The sequence below is a fragment of the Denticeps clupeoides genome, chromosome 7 (genome assembly GCF_900700375.1).
Source record: "Denticeps clupeoides chromosome 7, fDenClu1.1, whole genome shotgun sequence".
NCBI lineage: Eukaryota > Metazoa > Chordata > Actinopteri > Clupeiformes > Denticipitidae > Denticeps > Denticeps clupeoides.
In genome coordinates, this window is record NC_041713.1 from 16,828,080 (window position 1) to 16,855,086 (window position 27,007).

General features: G+C 45.4%; 3 protein-coding genes across 14 annotated transcripts in view; 2 read left to right on the top strand and 1 right to left on the bottom strand.

The window, feature by feature from the left end:
• arhgap44a (Rho GTPase activating protein 44a) overlaps nt 1-8,364 on the top strand; it is a 35,780-nt gene extending 27,416 nt beyond the window's left edge. For 2 of the 12 annotated variants that reach the window (XM_028986669.1, XM_028986672.1), the window contains 5 exons: nt 500-688; nt 1,607-2,095; nt 4,566-4,711; nt 4,879-5,235; nt 6,967-8,364. In XM_028986669.1, the coding sequence (XP_028842502.1) occupies nt 500-688; nt 1,607-2,095; nt 4,566-4,711; nt 4,879-5,235; nt 6,967-7,124 (1,339 nt within the window). In that variant the 3' untranslated portion in view covers nt 7,125-8,364. Of the gene's footprint in view, nt 1-499; nt 689-1,606; nt 2,096-4,565; nt 4,712-4,878; nt 5,236-5,316; nt 6,478-6,966 lie in introns of those variants that run through there. The other 10 variants (XM_028986671.1, XM_028986679.1, XR_003750328.1 and 7 more) reach the window with 9 other exon arrangements.
• A 5,082-nt stretch (nt 8,365-13,446) lies between these two features.
• Nucleotides 13,447-15,055, bottom strand: LOC114794767 (RING finger protein 222). The gene has a single exon (XM_028987539.1). It carries the CDS (start codon nt 14,752-14,754, stop codon nt 14,158-14,160), a length of 597 nt encoding a protein of 198 aa, XP_028843372.1. The 5' UTR covers nt 14,755-15,055; the 3' UTR covers nt 13,447-14,157.
• Nucleotides 14,790-26,419, top strand: ndel1b (nudE neurodevelopment protein 1-like 1b). The gene is made up of 9 exons (XM_028987537.1): nt 14,790-16,778; nt 18,539-18,635; nt 20,054-20,207; nt 21,622-21,770; nt 22,716-22,852; nt 22,960-23,133; nt 23,216-23,307; nt 23,869-24,014; nt 24,397-26,419. Exons 2-9 carry the CDS (start codon nt 18,550-18,552, stop codon nt 24,485-24,487), a joined length of 1,029 nt encoding a protein of 342 aa, XP_028843370.1. The 5' UTR covers nt 14,790-16,778; nt 18,539-18,549; the 3' UTR covers nt 24,488-26,419.
• The last annotated feature ends 588 nt before the right edge of the window (nt 26,420-27,007 follow it).

Here is a 27,007-nt window from a genome sequence, read left to right on the forward strand (position 1 = left end):
GCATTATATTTGTGCATGTGTACATATACAGTATGTTTTACCCCTAGGTGTAACAAATGCTGATATTTTGAAGAATAAAATACATTTGGTGTTGAACATAGGACACCACTTTCAGGAATGTTTCAGGAAACTTGTCCCCGGAAGACAAGTGTATGACATGCTGTCATCACAGCAAAAGGTCACTGCTTTAAAGGTTTTCAAATAAGTTTTGTATAATATTTGATTATGGCCTCCCAATCCGAGCTTTATTTTTGTGGAGGTTGCTTTCATGTGTCAAGTGTCATATAAGGAAGCACCATTAGATGGTGATATCTGGTACAAATACAAACTAGTTGACAAATGATCAAGGTACTTAGCATACGGTTGACATCGCCCCCCCTTGTGGTCAAGACCAAACGAAATGTCAATGTTATTTTTATACACATATAATTAAACGATTGCTAGATTTAACATATTGCTAACATATTGTCCCTACTCTGCTAACAAATTGTCCCTGCAGTGTGGGCGTGCGAGTGATGGACACGTCATGGGTGCGAGGGAAAGGCTCGTCCACACTGGCGCGAAAGGCCTCCTCCACCCCTCCCTCCGTCCAGTTACCCGGCTCGCCCGCCGACACCCTCATCCCTGAGCAGCCTGGAGATTTTGCAACCTCCCCATCCCCCACCCCTCCTCCTGGAGACAGGGGCAGGTGAGCAAGACACACCAACGTCCTTGTCCTAATCGTCGTCTTCATAGCACAAAGTACTCATAACGAGCATCGCATCGCTCCACGAACCGTCGGTTCGGTGTCCTTGTCTGTAAGTTAACGTCCGTGTCCTGTTCTCTCTCACTTCACTCTCTCTGTCTTTATTTGTTCACCCTGCCTGTGGATTTAACACACAAAGTCACTCACAGTCTTATAGTCCACATAGCGAGGTCCATGAATAGGGTTATAGGGTCAAGCGTCTTTGCACCGAAAAAACGGACGAATTCAGCTTACACTTTGAGTTGCCATGGCGCCATGTTGCTGACACGCTGCAGAATGCTTGTGCGATTGGCTCTGCACTTGGCTGGCTGCTTCTCCTCTCTGTCGGCTCTCAAGCCAATGAAAGCGCCCTGTGTCCCTTTGCGTTACACTGTGCCGGGCCAAGGTTCCAAATAAAACAGGATGAAACCAAAACACGAAAAAACACACACATCTTTAAAGCTTGCCGCTCAATAGCGATGTGTGGATTGGACGTCATTGCTGTGGAGTGGCCTCTCTGTCCAGTGTACCGAACAGACACAAGGTCACCATGTGGAGAACACTGCTTCGGAACGCAGTGTTCTCTCTCGTCCGTCTCTTGCAGGAACCCGGGAGTCCCTCTCCTTTGCCTCGCTTCTCTTTTATTCTTTTTTCGTTTGCCTGCTGAGCTTGATTTCTCCCCATAGCTTTCTCGGGACATGCTTACCTGAGCTTGAGTCTCATGTAACCGAAGCCATGTGTTATGCTGTGCTAGATTAGTGATAGCGGGCCCTGGGCCTGACACAGTGTCCACTTTTCTCTGCCGCTTTCATCCGTCTCCCTGTGCAGTTACTAGAGCTCTCTTCTCCTCTCTCTGCTCTGTATGTTTGTTTAAATTTGCAGCTCCGACGACGTGTCGCCCAATCGCCCGGACTCCTCTCACGCCTATCCGCCCCACGGGGAGGAGCGGCCGCCCCCTCCCTACCCCACCTCCACCTGCCACTTCTACCCCAAGCCCCCTCCCTGCGCCCGGCCCGTGGCCCCGGGCCCGGAGTCGCAGCCCCCCGGCTCCCCGCCAGCGCCGCTGCACTGGTCTGGCTTCACCCCCCCACACCTGCCCCCGCCTTCCTCTTCCCCTTCCTCCTCCCCCTCCTCTCTAGACATCAACTCCAACCCCAAGCTCAGCTGCTTGCACTTCCCCAAGCACGGCCCCCAGTGCGACGCGCCGCTGCATGTTGACGCTAACGCCTCGCCCCTCTACATCAAAACCCCCCTCGTTCTCACCCGCCACGACGTGCCCCTCGGCAACCCCCCTAGCCTCCCCTCATCTGCCCCCCCGCCGTGGGCGGCCTGTCCCTGCGCCCGTGAGAGAGGACCCCCCAGGCTGACTAGGTAAATACAGCGCCCGCGTCCGTGCCCACCCTGCCTCATACATGGCCCCCCCCACACCGCAGCTGCCGCCTTTCTGAGCGATCGGGCAGCGCACCGCCTCGCTGCCCCGCCTTCTTTTTCTCTGGCTGGTCTCAGTTCCATATCTCAGATTCTGTAACATTCTCATTGTCAAGGGATGCCTCTCATGGGGGTTGCCTAGCAACTGAGGATGTTACTGGCTTTCAGAGAAAGTGGAATCCTGCCGTAGATGAGAAATAAATACATGAGTCACCCTGCGTATGGTTAATCAGAAGCTCATGAATGTATTTATTTTATGCCTTGGTCAGTTATATTTGCATTGGATCCAACGGAGTGCCGTAAACCTTTCAGGTCTTTTTTTTTTTTTGTTTCCAAAATTTCTGTTGATTAAAACATTTTCAAGAAATCCCCGCACATCTAGTCCGTGTGAAACCTCAAAAGATTTCTCTCTCCACTACCTCCCAACTTTCCCAATGTGGAGCTCACAGCTAAAAATAATTCCCTGTTAAGACGGTGTAGTGAATCATGTGTGCCGTGTGGCAGCCTGGATCCGTGTCACTTTCAACCCGTGAAGGTTAATGTGCTCTTGGGAAATTCCGAGGACTGTCCCCGTCTCGCGCACAAACCTGCGAGGCCTGAGGTTTTAATTGGGTTGGGAGTAATCACGCAGCAGCGCCCTCCGCACCACCCCCGGGTGATTAATCAGAGAGTCCGCCGAGACTGGGGGGTGGATGGCGCTAGACGGGCCAGCGCCAATCATTACCCCGATTCCACGCCTGCATCTCACAGCAAGTCTGCCTCTCTCCATCTCCTGTCCCTTACAGGAAATTACATCACAAAATACATTTGATGTGATCACTGTGTAAGAAGAAGTTCAACACCAACGCACCTCCTTGAACATAATGAACCGCCGATTAGATCAGACCAGGTCGTCCAAATCTCAAGAATTTGATAACTACTTCAGTGGACTGAAATGTTTTTATTGTTAATATTATATTACTTAATAGTGGGTATGAGCTTGAGTATTGTCTTAGATGACAATAGGGATTTTGATTAGAATATTATCAGTAGTTTGTTGAAGAATATGAACAACATATTTTACATAGACATAATCAATTGAGGAATAAGTGAAAAAGAAAATGGCAAAATGCTTTGGTACCTTAATATTTATTGCAATAGGAAATCAGTCAATAAGAAAGACAGATGCAACATGAGAGCATATTAAAGTATGGTGAGCCAAATCTTTCAGTTGTGTTCAGTTAATGGTGACCTCTCACCAAACACATTCATGGCAACGCACTCCAAATATTGCCGCATGATTGTTCATTTCTCCAAAAAAGCAAGAGTTTATCAATGATGATCAGGATTTGACGATCTGTGAGGATCTCCCGGCTGGGGATCTGCACGGACTCACGGCCTGGTTCGGGCGCCGAGGATCCATTTTAGAGAGGAAAGAGGCATGGCTGGTTCAGCGGCGCAGTGTGGGTGTTAGAATCTCTCCCCGCTGCTAATGGAGCCGTCACCGCTAGTCCACGGATGCGCCGAGCTGCACACGCACACCGATTCACATGGCCTGCCGTAGCTGAAAGGAGATGTGAGCGTGTATGTATTCCATATTCAGGTTAACGTGTGGCTGCTGCTGCATGGGAGGTGACAGACGTTGTCCAGGGTCTGTGCTCAGCAGTAACCAACTCAAGTGACATATTTCATGGCCCTATATATGTATTTACAGAAAGAAACTGACCCAGCCCTTTCTGTTGGTGTGTCTTTTTTGTGAGGTTTTTATTTGTTAACACAGCTTTAAATGATTGACAGCTCGCAACACCCTGGAGGATCTAAACCACCATGAAACCCATGAAAATATGCCCTCACAGGAAGTTGCTGGCAAGAGCTATGTGATCTCCAGCCATCTCAATAGATCCCTAGGCAGTAGTTGGTTCTTGCTTTGTTTTTTTTTGTTTTTTTTTTACTTTTTATGAATGGTGACAGTGCTATGGGTTAGTGATCCTTATCTACTATGTCATCCTATATCTACTACCAAGTACCCTTGGGTCCAGTTTCCACCAGAACTGTAGATGATATGTTTGGGGAGTGCATCGGCTTGAGCTCTATGTACAGGGGTGGTAGTAGCCTAGTGGGTAACACACTTGCCTATGAACCAGAAGACCCAGGTTCAAATCCTACTTACTACCATTGTGTCCCCGAGCAAGACACTTAACCCTAATTTACTCCAGGGGGGGACTGTCCCTGTAACTACTGACTGTACGTCGCTCTGGATAAGGGCGTCTGATAAATACTGTAAATGTACAGTGGAAAAAGAAAAACTACAGATATGAGATCATCAGTATTAACATTAATCCATGAAGCTAAATGCAGTGCATGATTTTGTCTTATTCATTGAATGAAAGCTTTTTGTGAAAACGGCAGCACTGACCTCTCTATGTTTTTCCAGTACTTTAAAGAGTAAGGAGCTCTCTCCTGTAATCGGACACAAGGCCGTGCAAGCATCGGGACCACCAGCGCCCCCTGTTGTCGGCCAGCAGAGCAGCAGCCAGTCCCCACACTCAGCTGAGCATAGCCCACACACGCTGCGCAGAGGTCAGCCTCACAGATGCACCACGCCTCTTCCCACACATCCCTGCCCACCGAGCGCTTCACAGTTTGGAGCTGTTCGGAGTTCGGTTGTGGTGATGATCTATAATAAAATGATCTAATAATAAATTGTCTTTCATTTCTGTTTCTTTCTCTTAATTTTTTTACTTTAGCCTCTAAGAAGTTGGCCCCTGTCCCGCCGAAGGTTCCATATGGCCAGTCAGGGGGGATGTCAGACCAGTCCACAGGTCAGCCATCCCCAGTCAGCCTGTCACCCACCCCGCCCAGCACCCCCTCCCCATATGGACTCGGCTGCCCACCAGGACAGGTGCTAGCATCCTCCCCAGGCCAGACCCCCCTGGGGGCCCCGCTGTCCTCGATGCCCTCCCTGACAGGCACGCTCACCAAGTCCCGGCCCACACCAAAACCCCGACAGAGGCCCAGCCTGCCACCGCCACAGCCTCCGACGGCCCAGCCTCTGGACCAGGGCCTGCTGGACGGGATGTCTCCTGGAGAGAGCATGTCCACAGGTAAACACGTCTCCATGGCGACAGCACACGCCGGAATACAGCGCTCCTCTCTGAAACTGTCTGTCTCGCCATCCTATGCAGGTGAAGGACTGTGAGTGTGGCATCGCTGACCGAGGAGTGTTACGGGTGCCTTTTAGGGAGGAAAAAAAAACATGGTGCCCTATGGCACGGTGGCCCCATCAGATCTGACATCAATTATTTATTCCCATCAGCTGCCCCCTCCCACATCCTCCGGTCACATGGCCCTGTGTGTGCCCTAGGAAAACCAGAACTCCGACTGTCTTAATGATGTGCAACTGTCTTCTGTACAAATCTGCACTTTTCTCATTGGTTTATAACTGTTTTGTCCTCCCCCTTCCTCTCCTTCCCCTCCTTCCTCCCCGCCCTGGTATCACTGTGTACCTTGCAGCTGTGTGAGGCCAGGGACTGAGTGTGGGCTAAGTGTGAGGGGGCCGTTTAGGGTAAGCCAGTCCTGCTGCGCCCGTGCCGTAGCCTCATCCCGCCGCCTGGCCTGGTGCTGTCTCTGGGGCTTCCTGCAGCCTGCTTGCTCGCTTACACGCAGAAAAATACAGTCCGCTGTGTGCTGCCGCGCCGTCGCCGCCACTGCTAGCGCGTTCCGTCTGCATGGTGTTGATTCGGGGCTGAAGCTATGCATGGCTTATGGATTTCCCAGAGTGCACCACGCATTTGCCAAAGACAAAGAAAAGCAAAAACGACAACAACAACTAAAAACTTTGCTTATCAAAGAGCTCCTCCATCTTTAACGTCCCCCTTCTCCCGCTGCCCATTGGGCACTACTTTTGAATCAGCACTAAGCACAGCGCTATGCACTAAGATGCAGAAAACTACCTAGCGAGTCTTTTCTTGTTTTATCGGTATATGTAAATCCTGAGGACGCCTTTGATCTTACGCCAGGGAACAAGCCCCACGCTCGCCGCATGGCGCTGTGCATAGCGCCAGTTTGAAAATCGTGCCCTTTATCTTTATATCTGAAAGCCATCACTCCTTTTCCAGCCTTTTTCTTCACCCAGCTCTACCGGTGAGGGCAGGGGGGATTTTTTGGTTAAGATAAATAGATAAAAGCCCCTCCCTCAGCCGATGAGAACAGGCCCCACCTCCTGCTCCATCTCACTCTTGACACAGGGGACAACATCATTCCGCCACACAGACACTGAGCTTCAGACAGCTGCAAAAAAAAACCCAAAAAACGAAATACTTTTATTTAAAAATACCAATAAGACAGATAATAATCCCAGTTCAGATCCACCTCCACCACTGTCGGTTCCTGCTCACCTTACCACCCATCCTGTTGCCGCTGTGTCGAGTTATTTTGGTTTGGTGTTCCTGGTGGCTGTTGTCAGTGTGACGTGTTCGTGTCGTCTGTCTGGGAATATTTGGAAACGCTTGTTGCTCCACAGGACAGCTCATGGACTACAGATGTAATGTGTAATGGACACATTTAGGATGAGAGGGGTGGTTTCCTCCTCTTGAGCTCTCTGTGTAGAATGTGAGGAACAGGCATACTTATCCAAACTAAAAACCTCACATGTGCCGTAACCTGCTAACTCGCTCTGGACAAAAGAACTTAACTGTTGCTTTCCTTCCCTCCTTCTTCTTCATTCCTCCTCCTCATCACCGCAACATGACTCTTTTACCCATTCCTAATCACTGTCGCCCCCTGCTGTCCATCTCACCACATCACGCTTCTCCCCATCTCTCTCGACCCGACAGCAGATCTCTTCAGTTTAGAAATCCCTTCCATCAATGTCAACCTGGACAGCCTCCTGGACGAGTTTAGGGTGTCGCCCTGCAGGAGCACCCTGGTGGTGCCCGACTCCCCAGAGGGAGACGCCGTGTCCGAGGAGGAAGGCCAGAGCACCACGCTGTGACTTCAGACCCCACCCTCCCCTCCAATAAAAAATACTCCGAGGAAGCTCCCGTTTTTCCCTGTGTCCCTCTGAAACCCCACTGCACAATTCCAGGCCTTGGCTGAGTCCAGCACCACCTGCCTCCTGAACTCAATCTCACTGCTGACCCCCCTACCTGCCTCATTGTCATGCCGCTAAGGGATCGTTCATGTCCACAGATGGCTGTACTTTCTGTGATTTACAACTACATTTTGTGCCATAGAGGAGGAGCAGGTGACAAACAGGACCACGCCGAGTGACAACTTGAAACATGAGGAAAATATGCCACAGCATTTCTTTTTTTCTTTTCGTATGTGATGGATGTAATGCTTTCCCCCTCCCTCTGTTGTTTTGCTTTGTTTTGCCTTTGCACAGCTCGAGATCTGTGGCTTCCTAGAGGAAGCTTCCTCAGATAGGCAGCAGGCTTATTGGTTGACTCCAAAGGAACCTCATTTAACTGTTTGGTGCAGTAACCATGGTAATGAGTACTACCCTCAGGACTGGGTGTAATTGCTGCAGACAATAATACAGGGTATGAGAGGGTGGACCTCACACCATGGAAATGTTCATAAATGCTGGCGGAAGCATCAACTGAACACTCACTTTACACAAATCCTGGAAACATTATGATGCAATAGAATTAGTTTAGAATTTGATCATTTATTTATTTGCAGGATGTTTGTTTATTTATGCACATACCACACCAGTACAGTATGAGAATGTCTTTATAACAATATTTGACCATTAATATCAACAGTTTAAATGCACTTAAAGGTCCCCTATTACGAAGATTATTTTAAGATTATTTAACACTAATATGACCTGGTCATTATATGGTCATTATATAGGTCATTAATATGACGTATAATATAAACCTGTCTATGGTCCTGCAGTGGCTAGAAATGGCGATATGTATAAAGAGTGCTTTGGCCATTCTGCTTCGCCGTTCAGAGAGTGGCAGAGAGTGACGGTCCGATCTGGAATTTCGCCCTTATGTCATCATAAGGGGAAAGGTTACCTCCCCTTTCTCATGCTTTGTCCACCCAGAGAATTTCCCACCCTTCCTCTAAAAAAATAACTCCACTGATCGTCATGGCCTGAAAACGTGTGAAGCATTGCAGTTGCTCGTTGATTGGATGTAAAAATTAGCACAAATGTATTTCTTTTTATTTCCGTCACGTGAGACTCTGAGGAACCAGTGGGTTAATTACATTAAAAACAACGTCCTGTTTGCCTGCTCACTTCTATAGGCCGCGCTCCTCCTCTTCCCGCCTCTCTTCTCCTCATTAGCATTTAAAGCTACAGACACCGAAATCTCATTGTGGACCTGGCTAAAAGTGGCTGTAATTCTGCACCACGGCTGAATTTCAGAAAGTGACTTTAGATACAGTATTAGGGGACCAATAAGATCGATATAAAAGCAAAAAAAAAATAGGGGACCTTTAAAGAAAACTCAACCTGACAGAAACGTTTTGAGAAATGTAGACATCTTTTCAGCTCCTCAGTGGGAGCTGTGAACGCACAAGTATGTTATACATACTCAGACATGTGCATGTTTTGTGTGTACACAAAAGTGCATGTGACAGTAGGGTTTATAAAGATAATCATCATCAAATTGTCAACAAATCAACCATTTTTTTTTTTTTTAACAGGAATTTTATGGGGAAGATTGTTTCATGATTCCATTAGATAATGAAATATTGTTTTCACCAGTGTAGTAGTTACAGCTACCGTAATACACTGATTGTATAGATCATTACTGTTTTGAAGCACAGTTGATGTCCCTGCATGCTGTCGCCTGGAATTTTAAAACAATCCTACAGAAGAGCTGAAATTATATATTTATGGGTGCAGTATGTATGAACAAAAAAATTTGGTCATTTGAAAAATCTCCGAGACTTACTTTAATTTGGAAACAAAACTGTTCTGTATTTTTTTGATCATCAAATGAATGATGAGGAGAACTGCTAGAAAAAAAAAAACTAAAAAGGGAAGTACTTAGCTGCATTCGTGAATTTCTGGCAACCCTTCAGAGTGCCTCCTTTTAACCTGACCTGGTTCCCTTCTGAATGCACTGCCTGCAAGTCCCACAGTTCCCCCCTTCCTTCACCACCCCACTGTAAATACGGTCAGCTGTACATAAAACAGTGTAGATACGAGGGGAAGGTTTCAGTTGTAAATATAAAGTACACATATATTCATAATTGTGGTCTTATTTATCTTGTATAGAAATAATAATATGATATTATGATGTGGTGGGCTTTTTTTTATTCGTTGGTCCCTACACACAATTGCCAGATTCACAGACAGTTGGTGAACTCTTGTGCTGCTTGAAAAGAAAGCCATGAAATGCCATCACAGAGCGAGTCGTGACAAGCGGAAACTGTGTGTGACGTTGCTGGTGGCAGTGGACGTGTGCCCCGAGAAGAGGGCTTGTAGTCACTATTGCGCACTGTAAATCTGCCTGGTTGGACTGTGCATTTCAGTGTCATTTATCAAAAGTCACTGCATGTATTTTAGCACCAGTATGTTGTTGTTTTTTTAATATATATATATATATATATGATGGATTCTTCATTATGCACATAATTCTCATCCCTGTGGATGCAATAACGGCAACATGTTTGGTTTCAGATGCAGTATTTTCTTATAGCTGTTCTGTACAGAGATGCTCAGTGAAGTCTCATTTCATCTGGTGTCCTCTTCACTGCCTGACTACACGGCACAAGCCACCTGACCACCCCCACCCCAGCCCCCTAAAAAGCAAGACAGGGGTTAATCTTGAAGTTAAGGATCTTTACCTGGAGGGACGGTTTCATTCATTGGCCAGGCGAGCATTCGGAGAATTCTGAATGGAACAGTCTAAAAAGCATCATTTCATAGGCCCCGCCCTCATTTGCACACATAGGATTGTGGGGGTTTTATGAATACGATACACGTGTGTTCTTGATTTTTTTTTCTGAATGAAGGATCTAGTCCATGTTGGCATTTGACGGATCCTGGAGCTTTGGTGGCCATTGAGAACATTGTTCCTTGACTTTGAGAAATACCCAGGGTCGTGGTTGCTGAGGATGTATGCGTGTGGCTTTGTTCGTTTTGTTTTTTTTTTCTCGTACAAAATACAGGACGTTCGTTTCGTCAAAGTGCAATTAGTTTCCCTGTGAACCTCAGAGATGTGACGAGGCCTACCACTCCTGCCACTTGACAAGAGCCTTTACACTTTACTCCGAAAAGACCTTCTCTTTTGTTTCCTCCCTAATTTGTCTACTTCAGGGACTCGACGTTCAGATATTTCACCTGCGAAAACGTATGGTTTGCCTCAGTGTGTGTTCTTGACAGAAAATAAATTATATTCTTGGAAAGTTCTGGTGAGTCTTGATAGCTGTAGTGGTTTTTCAAATAATCATTGCAAAGTGCCTTCACAGTAGATATTGCTGTTTTGACACAAGTTCTTTCTTCACGTGTACTTGAGGTGTTTGTGTCAATACCGTGTGCGTGTTTTTCTTCTTCTCTTTTTTTTTTTATTGTATGGAGCAGGTGTGGCATTATTACAGATGTCATGACTGAATGTGACTAACTCTCCACCACGGTTAGAGCTTGTCAGTAACTGATAGAAGCCGCAATAGAAGCATGAATTTATAAACCTTTTTTTTTTTTTTCAAGTGATGGGGTGGCATTTTTGAGCTACCACACGTCCCCCACCCCACCCCACCCTCCTTCCCGTCCACCCCGTCACCCTTAGGAAGTGCTTTTGTTGACAGTAGTGTTGAAGTGGGAAAGTGTTATGAGGCTTGCATACTGTGAATGCAGTGGACCTTGGAGGGACATTAGCATGCTTGTCTGTTGTTTGCTGCAGTTGTGAAGTAGTCTGGCCACCATCAAACTGTACAATTTTTTTTGATCTTCTGTGTTTGAAGAGCTGTCTCTCTCATATGAGTTGAGGACTGATTCTCGTAGCTCGACTGAGCCACTATGATCTGCAACATCCAGGCCACACAAGCCAGAAATGAGCAAGAATAGTCACGTATCCGATTAAAGTTATGAACCTGTGACCATGACAACCAGCTTCAAGTTCTTCACAATCTTTTGCTGACAGTCTGCGCTTCAGATTTCTGGGTTGTTACGGTGCCATTTTCACTGCAAATCTTGTTTAGAAACTAGTCGACTACGTAATCAATGAAAGGCTCTGAAACGTGATATTGGACATGGGTGCAGACTGGACCTGGGGTTGACTCAACTGATTTCATATCCACGGACGTACACCCCCTCCCAACAGCTGTTCACGTTTGCCTGTAGGACACCCCTGCCCCCTACGCCCATGCTCCTCTGCTTAGCATATCAAGTGGAACAACACAGTCTGTACTGTGAAGCCGAATGTCAAAAATATAAAATATATTAAAGTCTACATTTGTAATAATCTGAGGCCTTGTCATTTTTGTGTGTATGGTTGGATTTGGTTAAAGAAACACTGCGTAAAGAATCAATGTGTCCTCGGCTTTTACCCATCACCCTTGGTGAGCAGTGGGCAGTCATGACAGGCGCCCGGGGAGCAGTGTGTGGGGACGGTGTTTCGCTCGGTGGCACCTCGGCAGTTCGGGATTTGAACCGGCAACCTTCTGACTACAGGGCTGCTTCCTTACCCTCCAGGTTTGTAAGCATAGGTGAATGAAAACATACAGTACCAATCAAAAGTTTGGACGTACCTTCTCTGTGGCAGTTATGGAGACTAAGATTTATGTAGCCATTATGAAGAATCCGCTGCAAAAAACATATTTAGTATTTTTGTATCTGATTCTTTCCCACTTTTCACCTTCATGACTGTTTCGTTCGCTATCAAAAGCTTCTTCATGGAAAACCATCCCTGTTGTGAGAAGCCAAGAGTATGAAATGCTGCCATCACAGCAAAAGCTTTCTGCATTGGAGAGACACAAATGATCAACTTTTTGCCTTGTTGGCTTTTTTGTTTATTGTTACATAACCTCACGTGTGTTATTTCATAGTCCTGAGTCATCAGTTTTGTTCTATAGTGTAAAAAATGCAAGACCCATAAATAATTAGGTGTGTCCAAACTGTAGCCTGGTAGCGTAGGTGTCTTATCTGTTGGCAACACCCTATAACAATTTTTCATATTGGGCCAGGATGAAAAATCCCAAACTTCTCTGGTGGATTACAAAGCAAAGGTTCATGTTGAGTTGAGCCATAATAAGCCACCTGCAACGCAGACACATCCAATCTCAGCTCAACTTGATAAAAGACCATCACCTTCAGCTGACCCTTGGGAGACTGAAATCCACCGGCCCTTCAAAATGAACATAAATATTTGCCTTTTTTTTGGTTGTGAGAAAGCTGGATTGTGTGGTGGCTGACGATGACACTCTCCTGGCACAGGCGATGGTCATTGCTTGCCTCGACTGTTGCTATGTCTCTTCAATGCTCATAGACTCCCACTGGGTGCCCATTGCTGCACCCATCTGCTTGAAGTCAATTGTTAAGGTTATTTCTCCACCCTAACCTCCTTGGAAATGTGTCTGGGGACACTGAATGTTGTGTAGATCCCCCACGTATTGCCAGAACAGTTCTGTTGTGGACTCCGCAAGCTTTTACAACACACGATTGATCCAAAATTCTGTCCTAATGATGTCAATGAGTGGATTATCTGCGTACATGCAGATGATCCAATGATCTTGGGTGGTAGTAGCCTAGTGGGTAAGACACTCGCCTATGAACCAGAAGACCCAGGTTCAAATCCCGCTTACTACCATTGTGTCCCTGAGCAAGACACTTTACCCTAAATTGCTCCGGGGGGGGACTGTCCCTGTAAATACTGATTGTAAGTTGTTCTGGATAAGGGCGTCTGATAAATGCTGTAAACGTAAATGATCTTAGTACAGCTAGAAACAGTTGCACTACATTGATGGCATTTAGCAGAAGCTCCTTGTCCAGCGTAATGTACAACGGTGCTTTTATTGTCCACAACTGATCTTCATACCTGTATGGCAACAACAACCACTGTTCAACAAAGACTATCAGCCAAGTTACGTTCCATCACAAGCCCTGTTAAAGTGCAAAGAACCTTACATTTAAAAACCAAAAGTACAGTCAGGAGAATAAACGTTAGTAGTGGAGAAGTTATGTATGTATGTGTAGTCTATCATGCACTTTATTGCACTGAAGCAATAAAAATCACCTTCTCAAGATGAATTGTGTATTTGGTGTGGCGGCCATAAATGACCATTCATCTTTGAACAATACTGCAGATTAACACACAACATGACACAAAAAAGAGAGTAAATGACAAGGAAGAAATCATCAATGCTTTCATCGCATTTCCCACGACAACCTGTTTTACAGGGTTTGAAAAAGAAAAAAAAGGATTGAGCAGCATAGCAACAGTTAACACAACGCCGTCACATAGAAACTATCACACGCCACGTTCAGAGCACAACCTGAAACCTGAACCTCTCTCCTTACGCGTAACAACTAGACCGTCCAGTTCGTCTTCTCCAGCTTGTCTTACTGCCCCAAACTGGCATTAATCATTCATTACAAAAGCAGCCCTGTAGGCAGAGAGAGTTCCTTCTCACACCAAGATCCACGTGCCACAAGACTTTTTTTTTACAAAAAAAATAAGAATAATTCAGGCCAGACCAGGCATCTTCATTTGGTGCAGGGAGCTGAAACGTTCGGCCGCAGGTTTCGAGAAAACTGTCCCTCTGTGTCATTCTGTCTTTAGTCGTTTTCAGGGATGGGGACCGTTCGGGGAATTTTACTGCTGCCATAATTCACTGTGGCCGGAAAGTAAGCGCAATAAAAGTGAAGTCTTGTGCAGACTGCCCGCAGTTCAATCTATTCCTTATTGCCATAAATAATATGCCAGCCAAACATTCTTCTTTAAGTTATGACATACAAACATTCGCATAAATACGTGTTTTAATCCACCTGACATGGATTGGACTGTCAAATACTGAGGGCACCTGCCACTTCAGTGACGCCAAGCTTCGGAAGGAGCTGGAAGTCACGCCAGCAGGATCCAGGGAAGCGTCACGGTCATCAGCGCGACCAGGGAGAAGGTCAGGAGCAGGACCAGGACGCAGCGCGCCGTGGTGCACAGCCTGCGCCGGCCGGCCCTGCGCGCCGGGGGGATGACGGTGGCCGCGGGCAGGTCGCTGACGTCCCCCTCTTTCATGGGGCGCCCCAGGTCGCTGATGATGAACACCTGTGACGGGGGGTTGCTGGGTCGGACCAGCCGCTGGCGGCTCAGCCTGGACGAGACCCACCTGACGTAATGCGAGAGCCTGCTGAGGCCTCCGGCCAGGGGCGACGGCGAGGTCGCCGGTCCGCTCGGACCCTGCGGGGGTCCGGACAGGGGCACCTCCAGAATCCGCCGGCTCTTCTCGTCCCGGGCGAGGTCGGTGCGTTTGGTGATGAAGGTGAGGTGCCTGCACACGGGACAGACGATGCTGTCGCGCGTAATGACCGCGTCCCTGCTGATGCTGACCAGGGTCCGGACCAGGCAGTCGTGGCAGAACGTGTGGGAGCAGCTCAGGGTCCTCGCCGTGTCCGCCAAGCCCTCGTAGCACACCGGACACTCCTGCGCCTCCGCGTCCTCCATCGTCTTTTACACGCGGGGGTTAGAGGCCATTTAACCTCTCCGTGACGCGCGGACCCGCGCGTCGGTGTGGAGGCTGCATTTCAGAAGCGACGGGAAGCCGCTAAACCTGAATGCCCAAGTTCCTCCGGCGAAGTGAAGAGGGAGGGCGGCTCCTTCATCCTCGCTGCCGCAAATTTGCCGCGCCGACATATATGTTTAATGCGGTTTAACGCGGCGTTACGAGGACGATGAGAAAAGAGACACCCTATCAGCTCCAGAAGACATTGCATGTTTACATCAGCACACACACGACGCCTGCACAACACGGTGATGCAATTAAATCTTGATTGAATTGACACGTTGCGCGCTCGCCAATAATTCTTAAGTTGCCAGATCTCGAAACAATCAGCGAAACCAGCCCAGCATCTACTGGTAGTACATGCATGGTTTGACAAGAAAAAAAACAAAGTGAGGGAAACATTGTCAATTAAATTGAAGACATCGTCGACTGGATATTGTTTCTGCCCGTTTCCACGTAAAGTAGAGACCCAAGACTCAAATTTTGGCGTAAATGTTCAACCACCCTGGCAACCGGAGAGCACGTTTGTAGATGTCATTTACGGAAATACTCCCTGGTTTCGCTGCGCTGGTTTGGCCCAGGGGATACTTCGCAATTCAATACTCTTTGAAAGCCTCACCTCTCCTGCAGAGGTTCGAACCCCGGGCGCTGTCCAGCGTTTTGATTCCCCCTCTTATTAATCATAGCTCATAAGGTTAGGGGCTACGGAAGAGATGGGAGTTTACGACAGCGCTAGGATCTGCACAATGCCCGTCCTTATATTCAAATATGTTAAGAAGGACAAATAGCTATGACAAATTCGAGGATGTATTTGTTACTGTACTAAAAGCTAAAATTAACTTTTTTGTTATATCATATTTTACTTTCTGACATTTTCATGTTTTTAGTTATGCAGTAATTTGCATAAAATATAATCCTGCCTGATTAGGATAATATATCTTTAACACAATTATATGGCACATTCAGCGGACGTAAACGCACAGTAGACTGTACAGTGCAGTGTCATTTCAGAATTCTTATAATGCAGAAAAAAACACATTGCATTTTCAGTGACATCTAGTGGTCACACGGTAGAATGTTCTATAAAACAATAAATGAATTTTAGCCATTCATACTAGTCAATCATACACAAAGTCAATTATGTTTAAGCAATCGACATTGAACAGTGCTGTGACTTCATTTACTCTCTTAAGAGAAATCACTAGAACCGATCACTGATTTGGTGCAGTGTGACACAACATACTAAACCCTTTTGGCCATTTAACATGCAGATTTAACATGCAGCGTGACGATCAGATAAGAAATACCAAAAACTAAATGATGAGTCTGGAGGGCTACAGGGGCCTACATAACTGACCTTTTCACTTTACTTTAAGGGTTAGATCAGATATTGTCAGTCTGTGTTTTTCCTAATTTAGGTTACAGTACAGAATATGTAGAAACAATAACATAACATGAAAATATAACACACACAGCCACATACAAACTCTATTTTTATTAGACATATAAGAAATGACATCAAATATATAATATAAGACTTTTAAATCAAATTGCTTTTATTGTCACATCACATGACACATGTGAGTGAAATTTGAAATAAATAGCAAATCAAATGTATTTGATATGTATAATAAATGCATTTTGAAACAATATAAAATACTAAGGAAAGAGGTTATCCATATACCTTTAGCAGATTGCCATGATTCATGCCACAGGCAAGTTTGTTAGCCTCTAGTATATTTTTTAGAACAGAAAGTACTATTTCAGCCAACCAGTAACCATTCCCGGGTCACGTGCATAAATGTACCGGCAGTGAGACGAAACTGACGTCAGCGGGCGTGTCGGCCTGACGTCACCAGCTTCCCGGAAGTGACTCTCGCTGCCTAAGGACGCGTTGGCGTTTTGCTTCGGAAGACGGCCCAGTGCGTGACGGAGGCAGGGAGCAGCGAAGACATGACATGTTAAGGTTGGTTCACAGCTCACGTTTACCTCTCCTTATACCCAAGGAATGGCTCATTCGCCGCCTGACAAGACGGGTCTTTTATAACGAAAACACACGCTCTAATCACTAAAGCCATTAGTTTAAAACATGTCGGTCAGCCACACATGGGAATGTAGATGACACGCCGAGTAAGTAATGTACATATATAATATGTATAGTTTTGACACAGTAAAACTGTGGTTTTGGCAGCTCGTGTAACCGAGATGTGGAGAAGGGTCCAACCTGTCCGCCGCCTGTAGCTTATTTTTACGCGAAACAGGAGGAGGGGGCTGTTCCTGATTTTTTACTTGTTCTTCACTCTTTTCTTTTTTTTTTTACATTATTGTGTTAGTTAATAATAGTGTGTGTCTAGTAGTCACCGTTGCCCCCGAAAGCCCAGCTCTGCGGCTTTAGCGTTAGCCGGCTAATCCGTACCGTGTGCGCTGCCATTATCCCGTTATGTGTCTCTCTGTTGTATCCGTGCGCGCAGAAAACTCGCGAACCCGCACAAATATAGAAAAATATGAATGTCTAGGTACCGTGGCGGGTTGCCGAAGACCCTACCCGACGGTAGATGCCGGCGGAACCGCTGCGTGGACGCTTGGGCGCGGCTTTGACAGGAACCCTGGTGTCCCGGTCGAGCTTAAATATGCATTAGAATGGCATTCGCTTGCTGTTTTTTACATTTATTTTCTAAAATGAATATGTCTAACTTTTTATTTTTTATTAGTTGGGATTGTGTTACTTGTATTTTTTAGGCTCTGCGGTTATTATATTAGGCCATACAGCTATAATATACATTATTGCCCCTGCCATACTTAATTTTTATAATAAATGTATTTATTCTAGGATTTACTACATTGCCCTTTTGTCTTTTCATTGGATTGTTTGACTGATAACAGTTGTGTATGAAATGTAGCGCTTATTTGGAAGACGTCTTCGGAGTTCGGCACCCAGATCAACAGCGGGCTTTCCTGTGCTCAGCATCGGTCAACTTTGTTCCCATTGGGGTTGTAACCGGGCCATTTAGCTCTGAGAGAAGTGCGTGGCACTCGGTGGAAGCTGAGGCAGCAGAAAACGGGGGCTGTTTAATATTTGGGGAAGGGGGGGGGGTCCTCCCCAACTTTCCAACAGATTAACAGAACGGATCACAAACACCTCCACATGACTTGTTTCTAGACTGGGGAGATGCATATTCATCTAACTGGGGATGACTGAACTATCGTTGAGGTGAGAGAATAGAATCGTATTGTCTTTTGCGGTGCCATTACCCGACCCGACACAACCATTGTGTCCCAGAGGAAGACACTGAACCCTGAGTTTCTCCAGGGGGGCTGTCGCTCGTAAGTCACTCAGGACAAGGGCATCTGCTTAGTGCCATAAATGTATATGCATACTGGAATGAAATGTAGGCATCAATTTTAATATCAAATTGAATACATTTTTTTCCTTTTTTTTTTTTTTTTTTTGCCCAATTTTGCTTTTGTATATATATTGTTATTTATTTATTTTCAAGACGTTTATTTTGTGGGCCTCTTGTCACATATCTTGTATGTTCTGCGGTTGGTTCTAGACCACCCACTTCCCGTTCAGTTTTTGTGTTGACTGCGTCTGATCTGCTCGCGGCGAAGGATTATACAGAGCAGGGGTGGACACGGTCTGGTTTGGTACTGGGACTGATGCAAGTGGAGGTCCAAGTTTGTATTCCCCCTCCAATTCCTGTCTCATATGTCCTTCACCCACAGGTCTTTCTGCCATGGACACAGAGACCATGCCAAAATTCTCCTCCAAGGACGAGGAAATTGATTACTGGAAGAGTTTGTCTCTCAAGTACAAGAAAAGGTGGGTGTTTTTTTTGTGTGTGTGTGTGTGTGTGTGTGTGTGTGTGTGTGTGCTGTTTTGGGGGTATTTCAGATGTGCTATAGAACACACAGCGCATGTTTTGTAGCACATGTGATCAGATCGGTCTGTAGCAGTATTTTTGATCTTCACGAAGAAGGAACGGAGGATGCAGGACATTTCACGAGACTTGCACTTATGATGTATTAACCACAGACAGAATCAGGATCGGGAAGTAGAGTGTATGACTGGGGCAGTGGAAGCGGACTAGCGATTATGGAAGCGGACTCATAATGGAAGGGTTGTGGGTTCAAACCCAGAAACATCAACATGCCGCTGAGGTCCCCACACACTGCTACCTGGCCGCCATGCCCACTGCTCACTAGGGACTGGAAACTCATCTCCGGTGATACACCAGCAAGCCTATGTGCATGATTTAAGAAGACATTCGGTCCATCTACAAGAAAATCTCATGGATATTTGTGTGTGTCTGTGTTTTTTGACCGGACCATAAATAGACATTCGGAGGTTTGTTTGCCAGCTGGTTGTAGTTTTGTCCTGGGATCCATAAAACCACAGGACAGGTGTTTCTGGTCGAGCGCTGAATTTCTCTTTTTCCTGCTGCAGTTGTCTCTCTTCTGTGGGGGTTTTTGCCTCATTGCTCCTTTGAGGATCAGGAAGTACTAGAAATCCAAAGAATTTCCTGCTGAAGGAAGAATAGACAAGAAGAAACCTATGCTGGAGAATATATTCTGCCAGAAATCCTGTAACAGCCCCCTGACACGGGTGCCCGAGGAGTGTCAATTTAGTAATTTATTCTATGAGATTAATTTAAAACTGAGGACTTGTTTTTGTAAAAGGAAGCCTGGATGTTTTTTTTTTTTTTTTTTTGGTTCATTTTTTTTTTTTTTTTTGGTTCATTCAAATGAAGCACAATAAAGACACTGTTGTGACTGCTAAATAGAACACTAATACAGTATCTGGATTGTCAGTTGTTTCCTCTGGCAAAAATGCAAGCGAGTCATGCCATGTTCATGTTCCCATTTCACCATTAAAATACAGTCCTAACACACACACACACACACACACTAAAATGATTTTATCGCATGTTGACCCCTCACCCATGAAACCTGTCACAGGTCATCTGCCTGGACTGATCCAGACTGTCCTGAAATTGTCCTTCTTGGAATGTTTTATGTGTCCCTCATGATCAAAGTTTGAGCTGGGTCACTCTTTAGCCTAAAACCCAAACAAGTGTTGTGTGCTCCTCGTGCATTTTTATCGTGGATTGGGACCGCAGTCCCTTTCGCCGTGCCATTTTTGGCTCATTCTGAACCATGCATGCAATTAAACGGCATCCAGTGGCAGATTGTTGTGGCTCTGCGGACGTTAGGCTGACCCCGTGCCCCTGCCCCCTGCAGTTACCATGACGCCCAGGACGAGCTGCAGGAGTTCCAGGAGGGGAGTCGAGAGCTGGAGGCCGAGCTGGAGGCGCAGCTTGGCCAGGCTGAACACCGCATCCGCGACCTTCAGGCCGAGAACCAAAGACTGAAGAACGAGGTGGACAATCTGAAGGTAAATGCATTTCAATATGGACTAAAATCATGTCCTGGTACACTATCGCAAAGTGAAGTGATTGTCACATGTGATACACAGCAGCACAGCACACGGTGCACACAGTGAAATTTGTCCTCTGCATTTAACCCATCACCCTTGGTGAGCAGTGTGTGGGGACGGTGCTTTGCTCAGTGGCACCTTGGCGGATCGTGATTCGAACCGGCAACCTTCTGATTACGGGGCCGTTTCCTTAACCGCTAGGCCACGTCTGCTCCCACTATGTATTAGGAGTGCAATTTTCACAAAAGTGATATCTCGACATTGCAACCTTTTTAAAAAGTATTTGTTACTGATCGAGATTGTTAAAAGAATATTAATTATGATCTATTAAATAAGTGTATAAAAGAAAATTATTGATACTGACTTGTTTTAGAGCAAATCAGTCAGTGGACTGATAATGTCATCATTTGTGAGGTAACTACCACAATGATAAATGTATTTAGCCTGTGCTGCAGTTATATCCAGACCTGTAAAAAATATACTTTTAACCCTAATTTATTTTATATCCTTATTTATTTGTTTCCCTGACACTTAGCCACATTAAATGCAGCCCATTTCTGAAGTGTGCCACGTGTCACAAAAATACACTTCACAACAGTGTTGAAACATACAAATGCATGTGGTTTATTTTTTACACACATTAGAACACACACACAGATCATACGAGACACTAGCCACACTAGTGTTTTCGTACACAAGATATTATAACATTAGGCTGACCACCCAGGACAAGCTGCAGGAGTTTTATTGCCTTTTATCGCATGAATTCAAAACACAAATCTCTTTAAACAACATTGCTGCCTCCGTTTACATTTCTATTTTCTGTGCCTTGATCCTGCCATCCAATTACATGGATTACCACAAGGCCATCTCACACACACACACACACACACGGCAGGACAGTCTTTACTCATGAATGTCAGTGTAGTGTCTCCTGCTGCTTAAGTCAGGTGTTGTGGAATGCCAGCGCAGTCTTGGCCGACAGCAGGAATCGTGGGTCCCGTTGGGGTTTTGCAGAGTGTTTGGTAGTCCGTAACCTATGAATATGGATGCAGACCACATACTGGAGCCTCTTGAGATGAAGTTGTGGTACAAGACCTTGTGCACATCTTGCATTGTCTATGTGGCTTATTTGATGCACGGCGGTTAATCCTGGCCGTGCTTTTAAGATATTTTGTTCAGATTCTGATGACCTTGAGAAATGTGGAGCAAATTTCACCATTGCATTCTGGGTGGGGGAGGAACTGGGAAACACCCAGGATCGTGAACGACAATGGGGAAATTGGCAGGAGACTCCATCCTCCCTGTTCCTCTGATGTGATTTCCCAGTGGAGGGCAACTGTCTGCATCATCCTCTCCGTCTCTCTCTTAGGAGCGGCTGGAGCAGCAGTACGCCCAGAGCTACAAGCAGATCTCCGTGCTGGAGGATGACCTGGGACAGACACGCAGCATCAAGGAGCAGCTGCACAAATACGTCAGGGAGCTGGAGCAGGCCAACGATGACCTGGAGAGGGCCAAGAGGTAGACCATCATTCCTCAGCCCGGAGTGATGCACGGCTAAGCTCCCACACAGCCGGTTGGAATAAAGACGCTTAAGCAATACTGTTGCGTAAAACAGCTGGCTTTAGTGAGGCAAGCTCACATTCGTTCTCACTCTGGGAAGACTACTCCCACAGGTTAAAGGTTACTAAACAGCAAACTGTGATGAGCAGTTTGCTGTTTAGTAACCTTTAACCTGTGGGAGTAGTCTTCCCACAGTGAGAACGAATGTGAGCTTGGACCACTTACAATCTCAGTCTCGTCTGTTCAGATGACCCAGTCACTAGTGGTCCGATTGTTTACGTCATTGCCTCCGGTGACTGCATTTGATCCCCTTACTGGCTGCAAGTTTCACCATGGCAAGGCATTGCATGGGGCAAACAAAACAGAGAAATGGAAGTGCGGAGCAAGTATTTTTTTTTGTATGTGATTTACTTAAAAAGCACTCTGAGTGAGCAGCAGGCCTCGTGGTTAAACGAACTACGTAATGAGCATAAACCTCGCCATAAGTTGTAGATGGGGGGGGGCTATACTAAACATTAGCATTGGGCATGTGTTGCTATACTTAAGTTGGCCCATGCAGCTCTTTTCCAGTGCTGTATTCCCAGTTACAAAACCCCTACATCTATGGGATTGGTGATCTGAACAGGTGTGTGTTTTGAATGTGTGACCCCATGTGTTGAAGAGAACATAAGTGTTAGAAACAGGTCTGAGAGAAGGAAGTGTTACATATTCTCTGCGGGAAAAAACAACCCTTGGATCCTAGGTGGAATACTACTACAGTAAAACAAAGGATTCTGTTTTTAATAGAGGCTTCAGTAACCAAGTTCCTCAGCTTCACCCAAAACTGTGTTGACTTGAAAGATCCGTCTAGTCATCCTATTCCCCTGCGCTGTAGAGTCTCATACGATTGTTCCACATCAACAGGGCCACAATCGTGTCTCTGGAGGACTTTGAGCAGAGGTTGAACCAGGCCATCGAAAGGAACGCCTTCCTGGAGAGTGAGCTGGACGAGAAAGAGTCTCTTCTGGTCTCTGTCCAGAGGTTGAAAGATGAAGCCAGAGGTAGAGACGGAGACGTAATGCTTAGACGTGGTTTTATTTGTACCACGGTAAGGCCTTGTTTCTTGCTCTGGACACTGTGGCTTATGCGTCCCCTTGCTGTGATGCAGACCTGAGGCAGGAGCTGGCAGTTCGGGAGAGGACCACAGAGGGAACACGCAGGTCGGCACCCAGCTCCCCGACGCTGGACATCGACAAGACGGACTCTGCTGTGCAGGCGTCACTGTCTCTACCCGCCACCCCTGTCGGGAAGAACCTAGAACACCCTTTCATCACTCAAAAAGGTGGCCTTTTCTACCCTTCATTCGGTTTCTCTCTCCTGTTATCGGCCTCCTTCTGAAACGTCTTGTGCATGTCTGCTTGCAGTTTTGACCAATGGCTGTGGAAACTCCCCCCTCACTCCATCGGCGAGGATTTCAGCGCTTAACATTGTTGGGGACCTTCTTCGGAAAGTTGGGGTAAAAAACATTTGACAATTACATTTGATAAAGTATTTTTGTGACCAGGAAGAGTGTACAGTGATGTCACATTAACTAGTTTTTTCCTTTCATTGTTATGTCACTTTTATTCTTTTATGTGTGCAGCCATAGCTAAGACTAGCAGTGCTTATCTGGTCATATTGATGTCATACCAGCAACATTAATTAATGGCCAACTTTTTAAATGTTGGTTACCTATCAGACACCAGTTGTATTAGTAATAAGCAGTTTATATGATTATTTTGATTATTGTATTCATTCATGTTCTCTTATCGTTTCAGTTCATAATTGGCTAAATAGTTTTCGACCAATATAATGAAACAGTAAAGAAATAATGAGATCAAGCTAAAAAGGGTCTAGGTGTTTAGATGACTATGAAGAAGTCCTTTTGTGTTTGTAATATGTTTATTTCTGTGCTTGTAGATGATAATAGCAAACGCTTCCCAGGCACTCCCTCTTATACATCGCTTCGTAAATCTCACCCTGAGTGTAACATGAAGTCGTGATTAGAATTCATTTTAACTAATTTGATTTGTCACAGGCTTTGGAATCGAAATTAGCCGCCTGCCGGAACTTTGCGAAGGACCAGGCAGCGAGGAAAAATTACAGTACAGGAAATGGGAACCTAATCAACAACAATCCGACAAAGTTCTCCCATTCGATACACACCACATACTTCGACAAAACGTGAGGGCCTCCTTTTAACACACAATGCAGAAGCTAAGTTATTAGGCTTTAATGAACACTTTTGGTAACTCTTATGCAATCGTTTTTAGATACGTACAATTTGTTAAAATATGTACAATGTCTTAATAATTTAACAAAAACAATTCTAGACGCATTGTCCAATAGGTCGCTGTAGATACAGGGATTGGCTCGGTAGTTGAATGCAGCTAAATCTTTTATATTGTTAAACATGACTGGCTCTACTTCTGCCTCAAACCTGTGTCAATTAATGCATACCTATCAGCCAATCAGGATTGAGTATCCTTATAGGCCGTGTTATCCCTGTGTTACGGTGTTCTGCAGATGAACTTTGATTAATGAAACGTTGCACGTTGTGTGACAGGTCAGTGAACGGCCTGGACCCCAGCCCACTAAGTGCTGTAGCGACACAGAGAGCGGTGTCTCCTCCGGGTATGCTGCCCCTCAGTGTGTGATCACTGGAGAGGACATTCACAGACCCTGGAGAGGACATTCAAAAACATGGTTTCATATTTGTATGTTTGTGTGTGTTGTGAGAGAGAGCTGTAGAATTAAAACTGCTGGGAGGGACCCACCTTTCCAGTGGTGTGTGTGTGTGTGTGTGTGTGTGTGTGTGTGCACGCGCACACGCGCGCGCTGTGTCTGACAGATACATGTCAGATATGCCCTCACTCAGTGTGAATGTGTAGCTTGCCTCCTCGCTCTTCCGGTGGAGTTCTGGCACTTTCTGCTCTTCTCTCCCCAAATCCAGCCCGACATGACAAAGCTATTGTTTTTTTTTTGTTTTTTTTTCCTCTTTCTCTCTTTCAACATGTGTTGCACAATTAAAACGAGTTTAACGGATTATATGAAACTGAAAAGGGATAAGTCAGATGGTGTGCAATTTTTTTTCAACTTTGTGAGTAAAGGCCACCTTACACCTGTCAATTTCAATCTGAAGTCTGGCATCTAGATATATATATTTTTGTTGTTGCTTTTCACATCTAGACTGGCAAACAATGACTGGGTTGAGAATCACTGGTGATTCAAGGTCTTTCCTTCCTGTAGCCACAGGACTGACTGAAATTATAATTATAATGGTGTTGCTGTATGAATGCACTTTTTTTTTTGTAAATATAAACTCCTCTCTGTCTGGAGAGAGCAGCAGATGGTACAGCTGAAGCCATACCGAAGAAGAAGCACTTGTGTATTTTATATGCTCGAAGCCACAGGTGGCAAGTTCAGGAAGCAAAAGTTTGCACCAGGTTTTTGATGCATCCCATCCCACAGATTTTAGGCCTTGGCAATAATCCCTGTGTAATTTTCCGGGATTGGCCCATTATCACTATATCCACTATGTTATAAAATTTATCTGTTTGAGGATGTGATGAAGACTAGTTAGTTAAAGACATGAAGCAAATATAGGCTTAAAATCAGATGTTATACATAAAAGAAAAATGGCCTTTTATTAAATGCAACACACTAAGACTTTGCATTCATACACAATTTTGATGGCAAAACATTACAATATTAGATTTTTATTTGTGTTGCTCAAATCTATTAGAATTAACAATCCAAATGTAAGGGTTGCAAGCCAAGACTTGGAAGACTTGAAACTTTCTGCTGCTACATGTTACCACCCCTGTTAGAATCACCAGCGTCAACCGCCATTCTCATTACTGGCAAAGCGTATACTTTCCTCCATGTTGTTCTAGAACCCAGCGTACACACTTCCCCGGTGTGGTAGCGTATTGTCCTGCGAGGTGTGTGCTGTACTGTACTTCCCATGGTGCAAAACAGTCCAGACAACATTCTACCTGCATTGTTAAAAAAGAAAAAAAAAGTTGTATGTCTCAGTGCTTTATGGCTGTCCACTCATACTGATGTGACTTGAAGGATGCTGGTGAAGGAAATTGTCTGTGGTGACCTCATCTGTTACATGTGCCTCTGCATCTGACTGGCAAGGTTTTTTTTTTTTTTTTTTTTTTTTTATTATTATTATTAGTTTTTTCATTTTCTCTCTCCTCTCACTGCCATTCTGTTTTATTGCGTTGTTGATGTTATTATTATTATTTTAGTTCCGTTGACCTCACTGTGGACCACTTAGGTCAGAGCCGTTAGGTTTCTCTGCCCCTTAGACTTTGCAATTTCACACGGTTAACTTATTTAGCACTATCTCCACCTGTTTTGTGTATATACGTCTGTAAGCATTACACCTCTGCCCCACAGGTTTGTACATAACCAGCTGTGGGGGTTTGCAGCTCATTTATTTATTTCAGATTGTTTATGGCATGTGTTTTGAGGTGAGTTTTACAGATTGTACAGTTAATTGGTTAAGATCATATGATGTAGAATTAAATGTTCAATATGGTCAAATATGATAATAAAGATCTAAAAAAAAAAATAGATATAAATGTTGTGTGTTTTTCTTCACACACCTCAGCCTAGCAGTTAAGGAAGTGGCCCTGTAATCAGAAGGTTGCCGGTTCGAATCCCGATCTGCCAAGGTGCCACTGAGCAAAGCACCGTCCCCACTCACTGCTCTCCGTGCGCCTGTCATGGCTGCCCACTGCTCACTCAGGGTGATGGGTTAAATGCAGAGGACAAATTTCACTGTGTGCACCGTGTGCTGTGCTGCTGTGTATCACATGTGACAATCACTTCACTTTCTAAAAAAAAAATTCACAGCCTCCTGCCTCTCCTCTAAGAACAGATAGTTCTTCTCAGGGACGACAAACTGGACTGGTATGATCTAAGTATAGAGTCTGCCGCATGTTCTATGAGTCGGTGGTGGCCAGTGCCATCTTGTGTGCTGGGGTGGTGGCATTAAAGGGACTGATCAGGAGGCCAGGCTCTGTGGTGGGTGGGACATTAGACACTAGAGATTGTGGCAGAAAGAATAACAGACTACAGACCATCATGAGCAACACGAATCGCCCGCTCTACAGTGTGATGACTGAGTTGGGAGGGACCTTCAGTCACATCATCTTAAAATC

Excerpts from the sequence above, each read along its gene's own strand:
- LOC114794767 (XM_028987539.1), bottom strand. The coding sequence starts at position 14,754 with ATGGAGGACGCGGAGGCGCAGGAGTGTCCGGTGTGCTACGAGGGCTTG.
- ndel1b (XM_028987537.1), top strand. The coding sequence starts at position 18,550 with ATGGACACAGAGACCATGCCAAAATTCTCCTCCAAGGACGAGGAAATT. Across the intron at positions 20,208-21,621 it reads ACGAGGTGGACAATCTGAAG|GAGCGGCTGGAGCAGCAGTA; the intron begins GTAAATGCATTT and ends TCTCTCTCTTAG. Across the intron at positions 24,015-24,396 it reads ACCACATACTTCGACAAAAC|GTCAGTGAACGGCCTGGACC; the intron begins GTGAGGGCCTCC and ends GTTGTGTGACAG.